Source organism: Teleopsis dalmanni, chromosome 1 (genome assembly GCF_002237135.1).
Source record: "Teleopsis dalmanni isolate 2A chromosome 1, ASM223713v2, whole genome shotgun sequence".
Taxonomy (NCBI): domain Eukaryota; kingdom Metazoa; phylum Arthropoda; class Insecta; order Diptera; family Diopsidae; genus Teleopsis; species Teleopsis dalmanni.
Genome location: NC_051846.1, coordinates 5,731,009 through 5,748,327, shown reverse-complemented (window position 1 = coordinate 5,748,327; position 17,319 = coordinate 5,731,009). Strand labels below are relative to the sequence as shown.

Below are 17,319 nucleotides of genomic sequence, written 5' to 3'. Positions count from 1 at the left end.
CCAAATCCGTGTCTTAACTTAGAAATAGACAGCAGTATTAAAGTGAGAACTGCAATCCTAATGAATAGTTAAATTATTATATTGATTATGATAAATGAATAGTTAAAGATCTTTATAATATATCTAAAATCTAAATCTAAGAGTTTTTATTTTTAAAATACTTATGTTGCTTCAAATTAATTACTTATATTATATATTATTATTATATATTGCTATCATAATTTTTTTTATTATTAGTTATCACTATTATATAGACGTATAGTATATATACATTGGTAAGTTTCTTAAGGAATTTAAGATGTTAAAATATCAATAATTTTTACAAAATAAACTAAAGATGTCACATTTTATATTATTTTTTTTCAAAATTGTTGAATAAATAATTCGTATATAAAATATTTACAAACAAACAAATATCTAAATGTTATATATATAATATACATATATTTTATTAAATATACAAATACAATATATGTATATGTTCAACATATATAACATATTTACACTATTTATTTTTTATATGCATTCAAATATTTGTCTTATTTAATCTATTATAACTAATTTTATATTTATTTTCTATATGAAAAAATTAATAATTTTTTTTAATTACTCAAAATGACTATAACTATTTTTATGTACAAATGCTACCCCATTCAATCCAAAAACTAGGAAATCTACGTTTTATAATCGTACAAATTAAAACTTCTAAGTTGATTTACACTTCAACCATTAAAAGATAGGAAAATGTTCAATAAAAAAAGGAAAACATTCTTGTGATATCACAACAAAACCTGGTAATATTACTCACTTGATTCAGCTGGTGATGGTGGATTCAGAGTATCGGGGCTTATACAATCCGACGGTGAGGGTGAACGTTCACGTTTTGTGGTTATATGTCCAAGACCAAGTGACAGCCCAGCTGCATGGCCGAGTGAGTCTGAACGATGGCCCAAACCACTTGAGTGTCCCAAGTGAGTGCCCGGTAAACCATCAGGTATATTATTTTCCGAAAGAAATTCATCTAAGTCTGCATACTGTAAAAAATTATATAATATATAAATTAATATAAACATGCAAAGCAAATTATTTTATTAGAAAAAAAAATTTTTTTAAATTAATATAAATAAAAATAAAAATAAATAAATGAAACACAAAACACCAGCATTCATGTAAATGAGTGTACATATATCGAAATTTTTGAAACATATTTACATAGATGAAAAGATGAACAAATTCGTCACTAAAACGTTATATTGAGAGACGTGGCTTTGAATTATTTTGGAATTACTGTTTTTATTTTATTCATCAATCTTGGATGGGTGAAAGGCTTGTAATAACCCAATAAATGATTTTTATTCTAATATGTAAGCAACGAGATCTGAACTTCTATCTCCTAAGACATCATTCAACTGGATTAGATCTGGAACATTGATAGAAAATATATTAAACGATTTATTAATCGTTTTGCTAAATCGAGCAATGGAATCCCATACTAAGCATTGTCATGGAATCTAAATGACCTGGTCAACCGCAATTAACTTGGAGAAGAGTGATTAAATTTTCAAATCATTTAAAAAGCTTACTTCAATTACATGGTGGAATGGAAAATTAATATAGAAAGCTTGAACTCCTTATAATTGATCTAACAGAATACAGACATTAATATTAGTACACAATTTTATTATAATCATATTATCATTATTATCAAGTTATATTTATTATACTGTTTAATCTCTTGGATTTTAATATTAAATTTGTTCAAGAAAAACAAAACAATCCAAACCGGTTACAGAGTACGCATAGGAAGATCTCCTTAGATGTGCTGAATTGGATTAATTTCGATTCCACATTATTCTGAAACTGGGGTGTAAAAATCTGGCATGCAAACAAGATAGCAGTTGGGTGAATGTAAAATAGAATTCCGTTGATGTCACTTAAAAGGCAAGGAAATCATCATTGTTGATATTCTGGATATAGAGAGAAATTCAAGATAATATTTTTCGTAAGATCTTTGGTCCTATACGAATTGCCGACGACTACTGCACCTGTATTTAAAACGAACTTTATGAGCATTATCAAGACAGGACCAAAATTTAGGAAATTAATATGAAGAGAATGGAGAAGATGATCCAGCCAAGAAAGCATGTGAAACGGATGTTGAAGGAAAAAGGCGTTGGGGTAGATCGTTATCCCTCTGAAGTGATCAAGTTGAAGGAGCACTAACCAGACTTAATGTACGAGACTTGAAAGAACTTGCAAAGCCATCGCAAAAATAGTAAAAAATTTAGCCCTAAGTCAACAAAACCAAAAAGTCGAAAAGTTAATCTGGTGAATGTCAAAAATCGTGAGTGCATATTTATTTCAAATACCTTTAAACACAGATTAACCAGTTTTTTCTTAACTGAACACACTCTTGTTAACTACAAAATATGGGATTATGGAATACAGTAAGCCTTTGAGATTTTTGCCTTAAACATGACGTGTGTGTTGAGGCAGAAGTGATACCTATAATTTATTTAAAATACCATACGAAGTAAAATTTTTCTCCAGCTTATCTACTAGTACTCTACTATTGTCAGAAAATAATTATAAGAACTTTTATTGAACCATATGAGATGTGAAGATAAAAGAGATATTTTAAGGTTTATCAATCGATTTAGTCCATGTTTGATCGTGAGGCTTTTTTTGGGCATAATAGAGTTGGAATAATATATGCTAACATATTTGCTAATAATAATAAGATAATAGTAAACTATGTCTTCAAAAGTTATGCCAACTAGGATGTCGATAGTATGGAATTCAACTCGTGTAGAATTTTAGCTAGAGCCATAGGGAATATTTCAAATTTTAGCTTTAAACATGTTAGGTTGGCTATGCTAACATTTAGCGTGATGTTTATAACTTATTTATTCACTAAAAATAGCTTATTTCGTTTTTAGTACTAAAAAAGCCACATTACAGCACTGGGACTATAGCCTTCAGAGTGCCTAAACATCTTCATGTTTTCATCTTCAAGCTTAGTGGCGCGTTATCTTACGTAGGAACTTTTGCGCCACACTAGCGTAATGTATATTCAATCCCTGCGTAAACTATTGTTTAACTAAACATCGGCAAAGTAAAAAGTTTTTATATAATGCAGACCTACCTAAGTACTATTTTATAAGAGCGAACTTAAATGTCTTGAGTTGCAAATATATTACAAATATATTTAATTTTTTTTTTTTTGGTAATAATGATATTGTATTCATGCTAATGTAAATAATATATTTTTTTTCAATGTAACATTTTAAGCATTTTTAAATAAATTAACTTTTGAAAAACCAAAAAAAATATGCTAAACAAGAACAAAAATCTTGAAAACTCGCACTAAAAGCTTTTCATTCTTCAAAGCCATGAAAACTGTTGGAAAATTTATTGAAAAATTTCCATGTACGATACAAATTTTAGTAAGTTTTTCTCTGAGTGAGTTTGAGTGAAAATGCATACGGTGTTCATGTGTCAACTGTCAACTGATAAATGTAAAAGTATTAAATTAAATTTCAAAAAAGGTTAATTGTTTTATGAATTGCGCCACTACAATCAGCGAATGATACTAACTTGTGTTACCTTAAGATCTGCATCATACGGTAAGGTTTTCTCCCATAAATTTGGGCCGAGGAATGCTGTTTGAGCCTCAACATTCCAGAGATCGCCCTCTTCTTTATATTTATCATCGCCGCATATTACCTCTTTGTTATTTGAGGATTTACCTGCAAAAAAGATATAATAATAAAATATTAATTTTAATTCTATTAAATTTTATTTAATTTTTTATGACAAATAAGAAATGCATTCAAGTGCGTGTTTAATGGTTAATCAATAATAATTAAATACTTGAAGAATTTTATGCAAGAGACACGTTGGCCACGTTTTTTGTGGACTTACAGTCGACTCTATATATAGTATAGTCGACTCTATATATTATTTTAGGCTCTGCAGTAGAATTTTTTATCTGCAACTGTCATTTGCGTTGTTAGAACATTTTTATTGTTTTATTTGTTCATAAATAAATTTTTTTTTTATTTTTACAGTGTATTTATTTTTAGTTGTTAGTTTACAAATAGCTGGCGCCTACGATAATTGCCTGCAACTGATAAGTGCAATCGGCTTGGAATGCAAAAAATTGCAAAAATCTCTAGTAAATTTCCATTTTTTTTTAAATTAAAAATAATAATAAAATTAATAGAAAAGTTTTTATTGTTTTCACAATTCACTATTTGATATGAATTATTTTTAAATAAATGATCATTTTAATTGGAAATGCACTTCAAATATTTTAAGTTGGAGATTCTATTAAACTTGAAGGGAGCAAGATTATAGTTAATAGATTTTTATTTACTCAAAACTTAATTGTTGTATTTGAAGAATATATATAATATAGTTTTAATTTTTTTTAAAAGAAAACATTGGGTAAGGTCAAAAACATCGACTATATAAAACAATTTGTTTAATAGGAAAAAAGGTTTTTATTTGTCGCAGTAGTAGTTTTGTGGTTTCAGCTGAAAATTACTTAGAATTAAATTAGCCATCATCGCAATTGACTTAAAGTTCACAAATTCATTTTTAAATAAAAATAAAAATAATTATTTAGAGTTAAACGTGACTGAAATTTACTTTTGAATATAAAAAGTGGTAAATAGTAAAGAAAATAAATAAAACAAGCCAAGTACAGCGTTGGGTCAAGGGTCTAAAGTGCGATTTTGCGCTTCAAATTTGGTAGGATAGAAATTCAAACCTTAGTACTTGCACTTTATAAATTATATATAATTAATTTAAAAAATATTTCCAAAAAATAGTGAAGATGAGTAATTAGTAACATATGAAACAGCTCCTATCTTTAAATAAAACTACAATTAAATAAATAAAATGTTGTTGTTGTGAGTCATCTATCTATATACAAAAATTTTAGTATTTTATAAATAAGATTGAAATAAATTTAATTTTTTTTTTAATTTAACTTTAAAATCTGTTTAAAGTGCTTACTTCATGAAAACTTACTTCTTGAGATTTTCTAAGACTAGAATATTTTAGTTTTATATATCACTGGTGTTAATAATGACTATTTGCTAGTTTTATATATAAAAATATATCACACATATTAAAAATTATTATTTCATAAAAATCATATATATTTTTAGTTGAAATTTAAATATAGTTTAAAGTTTATATTTCAAGTTTGATATAAAAAACTAGAGAAGTGATATTAAAAATATAATATTTGACATTTTTAAATTGATAATACCATAATTGAATCCTTTACGCGTTAACCGTTTATTCATTATAAGAAGAACTACATTGTATAAGCAAAGCTCTAACTGTAAGCGGAAATAGAACTCGGATAGGACTTTAGGACTTTCAATGAGAGGTTCTAAAATACAGATCTTATCTCTTACTTGTAAACACCATTATTGTAGTTTGCTCATCGCACGCCAAACACTATCCTACTTTCAGGTCGCCAATATATACCCTATCCATATCTCTAGCCATAGTAATTGAATTTTTTTTTTGTTGCTATTTGAATATAAACGAACAAATGTCAAACGAAACTTTGACATTTGTAATGTAATAAACTAGAGAAAGTTATAATGTTAATAAAAATGATGTTACTTGTTTTAAAACCTTTTTAAATATCGTTAAAATTTAAACATTTTTAGCAAACAAAATATCACCAAAGATCTTGACACCAATAAAGTTTTTAATTAAAGCAATATAAAACGAAAAATCATCTTTTATATAAATATAATTAAATATGAAGAAATGGAAAATGTATATTTCCTCTTGAGTGTGATATTTATTCATCTAAACCCAGGATGGAACTGAAGCTATAGTTTTATAAAAAACTTTTTGATTACATGCCACTCTTAGTTAGTCTTCCATTGAATCGGGAATTGTAATAATTTTTTGTTTCCTATTATTTGCGTTTCTTAATCGCTTTCACTCCCAATATTACTTCTACAAAAATTTAAAACTTGTAATTACTAACACTTCGAATCTTAAGACCTAACAATAATAAAACAAAAACAATAGCAGTCAAGATAAGTTACAAAAAAAAAATTTAGAAATAATTTTTTATGAAAAACCTCCCATAAAACATTATTAATATATAAATATAAAAATTAGTTCCATAAAAACAATTTAAAGTAAAGGTCAAGTTTAGAATCTTCTAAGTAAATGTAAGTATTAACACGTTCTTTAGTATATAATAGTTACTATAATGTATTACAGTACCTGTTAGTAAATTATTTCTACCAGAAAACACATTTTTCCAAACGAATACTAAATACAAATATATATAAATCTCTCCGATTTTTTTGCAAATCATTTTTATAATATATTATAGTAGCACTATATTTATTTTATTAACTAAAATGTATTATAAATATATTAATATATATATTTTATTATATTAAATAAAATATATTTTTATATTTAATATAATATATTTATTATATTAATTATATTTAATTTATATTTTATTTTAATATTTGTCATCACATCTATCATTACTTTTGATAGCAAAATTTAGTAGTAGAAGAGCAAACCAAGTGTATAAAATAATAAACCAAATGAGAATTATAAAAATAATTCGTATTTAGATAAAAACTATAGAGTAACAATAAATACGTAAAATAAATTTTTTGTTTTTTTATTATAAAAATTTTACAGATGATAAATTTACAAGTGAATAGGAAAGTTTATGCAAAAATCCTAAAGCAAAGAAATTCATACAAGCAACAAAAGCAAAGTCCAAAAGTCATTTTTTATGATTTCCGCGTTCAAGAAAATTCACACAAAATCAACTAAAATAAGATAAAATGCGCTGAAGGTAAAATTACAAGAGCAGAGTTGTTATTACAACTTGCAGATGCCATTCGCCATACCCGCATGTCAGGCGGGTATGGCCAGCGGACAAAAAAGTAAACAAAAACAAAAACCAAAACAAAAAACAGTACAAGAATGAAAAAAAAAAAAATAACAGTTAATAAAACAATAGGCCAACATAAATTTTGCACTAACAAGATGCACACAACTCAGCCACAGCCACAGCCACAGCACCCAACACCGAACAAACAAAAGCGCCGCTGGCCCCAGAAGTTGGTGAGACCACTTTTGGCAAAGCAAGAAGAAACCACACAAAATTGAGTAAAATTAAATAATAACAAAAACAAAAATAACACAACACATCGACTGCATGAAAGCGTTTCAAAAGCAAACTAAAAACGAAAGTGAAATTTCTGCTTTTGCTTGAAATGTTTTTTTTTTGTTTTGATTTATGTTTTTATTTTTTTTCCCATTTTTCGAAGCTTCACTTGTAACTCTCAACAACACTCAATGCAGTGAGCACATTGAGTTATTGAATTTCACTCATTTTTTGAGTCAAACTTCTGCCGCAACACCAGAGACACACTGAAGTTGTGTCAAAGCACAACCGCGTATTTCGATTATCTCATAAGTGCTTCATTTCCATTTCCACTGCTCGCTCTGTGGCTTACCTTTGTGTCTACCTAACGAGTTTAAGACAAATTTCAAATGTTTTTTGTGTAAATTTTTTGCCATCTTCTTCATTTCTTCTGGTCTGGTCTCTGGTCTCTGGTCTTGTCTAGTCTGGTTACAGTTACCAGTTTTACGTGCCTGTATTTTTTTATAGTCGCTATTCGCTATTTGCTACTCGCTAGTCACTTTAATGTCTGTGAGATTTGTGCAGTGGCTCAGCGTTGTCTATGCGCTAGTGTGTCTACAGTCGTAAAGTTAATGTTTTTTTTTTTGGCTTTGGTTTCTTTTCTTTTCTTGGATCGTATCATTTCCGCTTTCTTACTCACTCTCACTTTCATTTATTGGCGGCTTTGATTACAGCTTCGTGTTGTTGTTTTTGTGCTTTCAGCAAATTGCCAAGAGTTGCGAAATTTTATGCCACCACTTGAGGAACTCGTACATGTACATGTTCGCGGAGTCTTAACTGCTTCCAGTGCTTCAGTGCTTCAGTGCTTGGACGTATGAGATTTCTTGGAGTAAATCGCTTGCCGTGCAATTGAGTAATTTAATCGTTTATTATCGCATAGCATTTCTGAACGTGTTTCCAGATATGAAGTAATAGTTTGCAATTTGGAACTTGCAGTCTTTTTAGGCGAAAGTAATACTTATTTGGAAAAATATGGAACAGTACGGCTTCGGATTTTATAATTAATAATGCAAACAATTATTTGGTATGTCACAGAAATCTCATTTATATTTTATATGGAATATTTCAAAACTCGGTTATTAGAAATTGGATTGCTTATTATTATAGATTTCCATATATGTATGCTATCTCGTATACTTTATTTACACAACAAACAATGTATTACATTGTACCAATAAATATATTTATATGGGAAAAGCATATAAATAATAGAAAAAAAATTGTGTAATATATATAACACATTTAAGAGATATATCATTAGAGAAATATGTTAAATGTAGAAAGAGATTTCGAATAGTTCTTACGCAAAAGTAAAAAAAGGACAAATTGTATACCTTAAGATCTATCTTATTCTTCACATCGGATAATCTGAAAAATGTAGTAAATATTTTTATCTCATTGGCATTTGGGTCAAATGCCAAATGTGTTTTATGTCAAAGAAGACTCATACTAAATGTTTCTTTTATATTTATTTAGAAACTTTATAAGAAAATATAAGCTACAAATAAATTACAAACTAAGAATTATTTTTATTAGCAGAGTTAGTTTAGATTTAAACAGGTCTGTATTGAATTCTACTAAAACTGCCAATGGATCCGTTGCGTTACTCTAAGGGTCATCTTAAGAATGAAGGATTTTATGATACGTTTTATTTAAGATTTTATTTTAAGATTTTCAGTGACTTGGTTTTTTGGGGGGTTTTAGAACATCTGTATTAATTCAAGAGCTACCTGTAATATGGAACGAATATATATTCTTTGAAAGTTTTTTGAACCTTTTTATTATTATTTATTTATTATTATTGGATTTTAATATCTTTGGAAAAAGAATAAACCATAGTGTTTAATGAAAATTTTTTAGATACTCCATATAATTATACATACATTATTTGGGACTCAAAAACTGAAGAAGAGTCATTGAGGCGTAGAAACGACGGCCTCAGTTGATCGATACTATTAAATTTCAAATGATTGGAAATGTCGAAAGTGGAAGTTTTTAACAAGTAATTCAAAAATTATTTGTGGTGCCACAAATGCTTTTGAATTGGAATTTGATTTTTAGATACTTTTTAAAAGAAAAAAAAAATATTTATTAATAAAAGTTTTTTTTATAAAATTTCTAAATGTGAAATTCTTTTAAATATAATATATATAACATGCAAACTAATTTAAGCTTCTAAATTAATTAAAAAGAAAACTTATTTGAATTTAATACCATATGTTAATACAAATGTTATGATAATAAAAGAACCAGGAAAAAATAGTATTATTTATTTAAATAAACAAACTATAAGCAACTGTTTTAAAAAAAGTTTGGATGACTTGAAATAAATTTAAAAAAAAATACAAAAATATTTATATTTTATTTAGAAATTATTTAGAAAAAAATTTAAAAAAACCTTAATAAAAACAACTCGATAAGCAAATATATAAGTTAACAATTGTTCTTGTACAATTCTTGTTTTATTTAATTTTTTTTAATTATATTATTTTTATAATATAAAAAATGTTGGTTTTAGTTAATTAAAAATCATTATTACGTTTTTTCACATCTTTAATGAAGAAGTAATTTTTTCTTTTTTTTAGCTTAAAAAATGAAACTAGGAATCTTCGGAATGTCTAATATTTCATTCAACGTTTAATCACTCAAAAACTGCATGATCTCATTGGCTGTTAACAAAAATAAATAAAATATTTAAATTTCTATTTATAATTAATTATTAATTTTTAGATAAAATCTGCTCTTTAGTTTTAGAAACTAGTCATAGTTATGGGAAACATTGTAACTTCATTGGTGTTTGAAAAAAAAACTATACTATACTATACTAAATTAGTGTATTGGATATAGTTTTTTAATAAAATAAAAAGAGATTAATATTAAATAAATATTTAAATATAAACATTTTTTCATAAAAAAATAACATAGAAGATGAAGCTTTCTTTGTGAAATATTTTTAGCCATTATTTAACCTTAATATTAAAGTTAAAAAAAAAAAACCATAGTTATGCTTATAAAAATTTAACGTCCAATGATAAAGTATATATTTTAAATAGGAAGAGGGTTAATAATGAAGTATTTTAATTAAAAAGAAAAGTTTTTAATTAAGTGAACTATTTGTGAATAATAGTAAAAAATTTTTATTAATTTAGTAAAATATATTATTCTATTTTTTAAAATGTTTTATTGGAAGGTAAGTTCAAGATGTTAGAAATAAATAAAAATATTTCCTATGACGTTTATTTGAGTTAACCAAGATTTATTGTTTTATTTTCACTTATTTTATTTTATTTTTGATTTTTTTTTAATACTAATTCAAATTTTTTGTTTATATTTTTATTTGCTCTTATATGCCTTATATATATATTTTTGATTTTTTTCTGCATTTATTTTCATTTTTATTAATATATAAATAGTTATATTATTAATTAATTTTTATTTTTATTTATATGTTTATTTACATTTACATATATTTATTTATTTATTGTTGATTCTCTTTTTGAATTAATTTTTATTTTTATTTATATATTTATTCCCACTTGCAATTATTTATTTATTTATTATTGTTTCCATGTTCTGCATTAATTTTTATTTTTATTTATATATTTATTTACACTTGCATGTATTTATTTATTTATATTCGATTTATTTATTTTTATTTTTTTCTTGCATTTGTAAACATTATTATTTTTATTTGCATATATTTTTATTTTTAATTATTGATATATGTTTATCTATTTCTGATTTTTCTTTCTACATTAAATTTTTTAATATTTTATTGCCACTTAAATTTATTTATTTAAGAATTTTATAATTCTTTTCTGTTTATATTTTATTTTTATTTACTTTCTTGTCTTTTATTATTATTTGTTATTATAATTATTTTCTTTATACTAAATAATTAAAATATTAAATTTTTTTCAAGTAATTAGTATATTTTAAGTAATCCAAAAAAAAATTAAATTAAAATCATTCATTCGCTTTAGAACTTTTTTGATTAGTTTTTACAAAATGCAAACATATATAACAAAACATACCTTTTATTGTTATAAAATAATATATACTTTATAAAAACAATTAAAAAATATTTGAAGATTAATAAAAAATATAATTAAATTAATAAAATAAAATTCATAAACTATTAAAACAAAAATTATAAGTAAAATGTTTCAGCAAGCAAAGAATTATTAAAATTTTTAAAAACCACAAATGAACAAAAAAAACTCTTAAAAATGGAGAAAAAAACGCATTCATTAAAACTAAGAAAAAAAAAGTCGAAAACCATAAAATTTACCGTTCGTTTTGCAAATGAACCCCAAAAATGGAGATTTCCTGCCTGAAAACAAAAAGTAATAAAATTTTTAAATTAAAATTTCCTTAAAAACATTCAGCAATTTTGTAAAAAAAAATTTTGCGACTCATGAAAGGAATAAGGCGAAATCTTATGAAAACTCATGATGATGGTGACAAAGTATCGAAATGAGATACTTTTTGTATCTTGCGAGCTACGCGTTCTGAAAGAAATGCGTGACAATCGCCGTGCGAGTAACACAGAAACACGTTAAAAAAATATGTCACAGCCGCAAAATAAAAACAAAATTTATACTTCAAATTAAAATTTTAAAAACTTAATCTTTTTTTTTGCCTTTTTTTAGTTAATTTCACACGCAAATTCGAACTTTACCAAAAAACTTAAAGACCAAAAAATCAAAAAAAAAAAAAAAAAAAATACTTTTACTTTTATTTTCACTTTCACTGCACGCAAAAAGCACTTAAGACTTAAAAGATACAAGATAAAAGTGATAATGCCAACGATGTACGAACGCAAAGTAGAAATTGGGAACAGAAAACCAAAAATAATTTGGAGCAAATTTTGGAAAATATTTATTTTTAGCACAAAAGTGATTTGCGAAATTTTACGGTACTTGGGCATGAGTGGAAAAAATTTAAAGATTCCAAAAATCCTTTTACTAAATTCGGAGAATTCGACCATTAAAACGAAGTGAAGTTTTAAAGTTGGTAATGGACGGACGAATTAAGTCAAAAACGATAGCTTAAGTATTTAAAAAAAAACCGAATAGAGTAGAGACTAAAATTTGTTTTGCTGGAGTATTTTAGTTTCACTTACCATATTTTATGTACTAACATCCAAGTCAAAACTAATTTTGAACTAGTTTAGTAGAGGTACAAAATGATTAAAATAAGTAAGTACATAATAACTATTAACTTAAGCTCTTATTTACACTCTACATACGCTTAGCGTATATAATATTTTAAGATGTTTCTAGTACTGGGACAGAAATAGAATAGACTACACACATAATACTAGTTCTTCTTCATCATGATATCTGTGTTTGTCTTATTTATATATTGTCCACCAATCATACTAATTGAACAACTGTCTATATTTTTCTATCTGCCTATCTATATGCATATAATCCTCTGAAGAGTACATGGACATGATAATAATATTAGTATAATATAACTTCCTTATGGTGTACTACATTAAAAGGTTAGAGCAATATGGACTTTAACAGGCTTATGTCTACTTTTGCCCGTAATTTGTAATCTCTTAATACTCAATTGTCATAATCTTAAAGACAGGAAACCGCCTCAGTTATATTCATTTGAAACCTGCGTTCAATTATAAACTATATTTAATACAATTTAACTCCAGTAAAAATCGCCAGTTAATATAGCTAGTTACTTATAGTGCGTTAGGTATAAAAACCTACAAATGTATTTGACAAGTCCTATTCAATGCGGTCTACTGGTGATAGACGGTCTACTATAAAGACTAAGAACCAAAGCTTTCAATATTTTACTTTTTTAAAAATTTAAATAGACAAATAAATAGATAAATAGCCAAATAGATAGATAGGCTAGCAAATACGTTTTAACCAAAAAATGTGTCTGATCTTCTTAAGCGTTTTTTTAGAACTCTTACACTTCCTGAAAACAGCTGACTGTATCTCTCTTGTTTCCCTGCGGAATGTGGGGATAAAATTATTCCACGGTTAGGATTGCCAATCGTAAGAGGCGACTTAAATTCCAGTGGCAGTCTAGCACTTGTGTAATGAAGTGCACATGGTAGCAAGTAAAGTCTGTACTTGCGACTCCTGACAAGAGGATATCTGGTACTACGGGTGTCAGATTGCCCACAGCTTCTGCTGTTCTGACCATATGAGGTCGGATTCGTAGTGGCTGTGGTTAATACCCAAACCTACGCGAGAAGAATGATCAGTAGAAATTGTAGCAGAAATTTTAGATGGGTTTCGCATCTAACCAAGATGGAAGATATGACTTACACAAATTTCTTCATTGGTACCGGCGGAATAATAAATTATTATCCAATGGGGCGTTACTTGATGCTTGGCATTAAGACGTTGTGCTTTTGATCACCGTAGTATTAGGCCTGCAAGGCGATGAATGCTACGTAAAATAAAATAGGAAGCTTGCATCTCTCTTGTAATATATAAACTAACTTTTGTATGAACAAAATCAAACGGAATGTTAGTTTTTTTTGACTCCATGCAGACAAACCAACTTATTATAGTTTATATATTGGTAACTTTTTAATTTTAGATCTCAAGTAAACCCAAAATAAAGAAAACTTTTAATGACTAAACAATAAATTGACTATAAACCAAATAAAATAAAATTTTGGATTTTGCACAAAATTGTCCAAAATCGTCAAAAATCGTCCAAAATCTTTTGGTATTCAGCGATCTGTCATGAAAGTGAATTTGAATAAAACAAAATAATTTCCAAAATAAAAAAAAATAATTTGCATAATTTTTTAGTAACTTTTATTTTCCGCTATTTCGTTAGATTTATTATCTATTTTTTCACTTTTATTTATATATAATTTTTCTCTTTTTATGTTTTAGTGTTGGTTGCAACAATTTCACTTTCCTTAGAAGCATTCAAGCAGAAGCACCAGTTTCTGGTTAAGAGACCCTAAAGCCCAAAAACAAATTCAAATTACAAAAATGTGGGACTACGACAATTTTTTCGTATTGTCCATAGTTGCGTATCTGAGCAGCCAACAACTCATAAAGAAGAAGAAGAGAGTGAAAATGACCAAAAATTATCACAAAAAAAAACAAAAAAATACTAAAAAAGGTCAAAAATTATAATAAAAATGTAATTTAATATTTCTAGTGAATACCTTTTTAAATATTATTTTATATTATTATTATTTTTTTTTTGGAATTAATATACATATAAGCATATGAGTATACTTATAAAGTAATAAAATGTGTCTTTTTTTTGATTTTGTGTTTAAATAAATATAATACACATATTATGTGTATTATTGCTGAAGTGGGATTTTTACTGGACCGTAGCGTTAATACGGAATTAAACTTTCACTTATTTACCTTTTTGTATATAATATTTATATATTTTACGATATTCATTTTTATAAATTATTTACGTTATATTAAATATAAAAAGTGTGTTGTTTAATTACAGTGACGTATTTGGATGTACTTGTATATTTTATTTCCAAATGTAAAGGACTGAAGTGCAGTTAATTATTTTTATTGAGATCATTAATATTTTTATAATTCATTTGCATTTTTTATTATTTTTTTAAATGTTTATATATTTATTTTTTACTATTTTATACATAAACTTAAACAACTAATTATTTTAATTGTTTATGCAAATTTGAGGTACATCTTTGACTTCAAATATACTGGCTATACGAACAGAATATTTTGAAATTACATATCAAAGGTGTTATGGAGAACACTCATTCCAAACCACTTATGGGAACAGAGCAACTGATTATTCATGATTGGTTTTCACTGTCCAACACATTTACTGCATTGGAATATAAACACCAATCAGCGGTAACTCTTGAAGTTGTGGATTAATAAAAACATTACTATGTAGTTTATCGCTTAATTATCTATCTTATGTTCGCCATGTGTACATTAAAGACTATGACTATTTTATGAAAACGATATAATATCTTCCAAGTCGAAAAATCCGATAGTCATTCAGTAGACAACAATCTTTCAAGCAGAGACTTAGACGATAGGTGTGTTAACTACGACCGAAATAAAACTATTAGAAACCATAGTATATGCAGCCATTCTAAGAAGTAGTCAGGATATAATCAAGAGACTTAATTCTCATCAGGCAGCATTATATATGGTGGTGAATAGTTCTAAAAAAATAAGAATCCTTGGCTAAAATAATCACATATAGACCCACTGGGTTTCGAGTCACATTCTATACCTTTGGAAATGTAAATTTTCTCTTACTCACACATATAGATGAGTGCAAAGACAAAAAGTTATATGAAGATAACTCGTGTTAGCCCAAAGGCTATCACAATTTAAATCGCTTGTATGGTCTTTCAAGGAAAATTGATTTAAAGATTATAAGCAATAATCTTTCTGAATAAAAACAAATTACTAATTACTACATAAATTGACTGACTTCGTAAAACAAATACTGGAAGACTGTCCAACGATGAAGTACAGACGACAGAAGAACCCAAATAATTAGATCTCTTAATACTTATTAACAATTTATTAAATTTAATTTGTTAAAATAATAATTTAATTGATTAAAACCTGAAATAAAAGAGGTCTTGAAGTTCCAACTGAGACTTCTACTATAGAACTCGATTGATTAACTAAGGATAACCAGTAATATTGCCACAACTACGACTTCCACTATAAAGCTATTTTTTTATAATCAACGGTAACGAAGATCGCGATTCCAACTGAGATTTGTACTATGAAATTCAGTTTAGTTAACTAGAAATAACATGGAACCAAGTTTGGTTAATTGGTCCACTAAAATAGTAACCTTTCATAGCTGAAGAAAATAACTTTTGAGCGTACTAATTGGTAATTTAATTTAAAAACAATAATTAATTATTTATATTTAAATAAATTATATTTTATTGAAGTATAATTTAACGGAAGATAATATGTAATGTTGTCATAACTAGTGGCTCTATAGGAACAAGCCATTTATTACTAAAAATAAAAGATGTTAATACCTTAAAACTTCTACTATAGAAATAACTCTTTATAAGTAGAGATAATGGGTTTCTATAATGAATTGATACTTTTATTATAGAACTAAGTTTGGTTAACTAGAGCTAACAGATAGAGTTGTTCAAACTGCGACTTCCACAATTGAACTAAGGTTTCTTTACTGAAAATTACAAAGAGTGTTGGTACAACTGAAAGTTCCACTAGGGAAGCAAACTTGACTAACTGTAGTTAATAGATATTGGTATTTAAATATGGAAATTCGTTATGGAAATTTGTTTTATGGTTTGTTGAAATATGAGTATATATCCAAACAACTGACAAAGAAAATATTTCCGCATAGATCATTAATTTATCATAATTGATTTAACTGACAACATCCCTGTTTTTGGCAAGAATATTTTTTGTTTAAAATATTATTTATTTATTTAATAGTCATTTACTTATTTTATTCACTTATTTTATTTATTTATTTTATTTATTTATTTATTTCATTTATATTTTTTTTTTTATTTTATTTATTTTCTTTAGTTGTTTATTTATTTACTTTATTTATTTTATTTGTTTATTTATTTATTTTATTTTATTTTATTTTATTTTATTTTATTTTATTTTATTTTATTTTATTTATTTATTTTATTTTATTTATTTATTTTTTCGTTTATTTTATTTATTTATTTTATTTTATTATATTTTATTATATTTCATTTTATTTATTTATTTTATTTATAAATTTTATTTTATTCTGTTTTATTTTTTTCATTTATGTATTTTATTGATTTATTTTATTTATATATTTTTTATTTATTTATTTATTTTATATATTTATTTTATTTATTTATTTTGTTTATTTATTTTATTTATTTATTTTATTTTATTTTATTTATTTATTAATTTTATTTGTTTATTTTTTATTTATTTTATTTTTTTGTTTTATTTTATTTTGTTTTCTTTTATTTTATTTTATTTTTTTTTATTTTATTTTATTTTATTTTATTTTATTTTATTTTATTTAATTTTATTTTATTTTACTTATTTATTTATTTTATCTATTTTTTTGATTTTATTTTATTTATTTTTTTT

General features: G+C 25.5%; 1 protein-coding gene across 1 annotated transcript; it reads right to left on the bottom strand.

Moving 5' to 3' along the window:
- Window positions 1-800: 800 nt before the first annotated feature.
- On the bottom strand, window positions 801-11,559 carry LOC119676658 (hepatic leukemia factor-like; the record flags this gene model as incomplete). The annotated part of the gene is made up of 3 exons (XM_038087941.1): window positions 801-1,034; window positions 3,598-3,749; window positions 11,511-11,559. Coding segments are annotated over 3 exons (435 nt in total), but the record flags the coding sequence as incomplete, so codon positions are not given.
- Window positions 11,560-17,319: the final 5,760 nt, after the last annotated feature.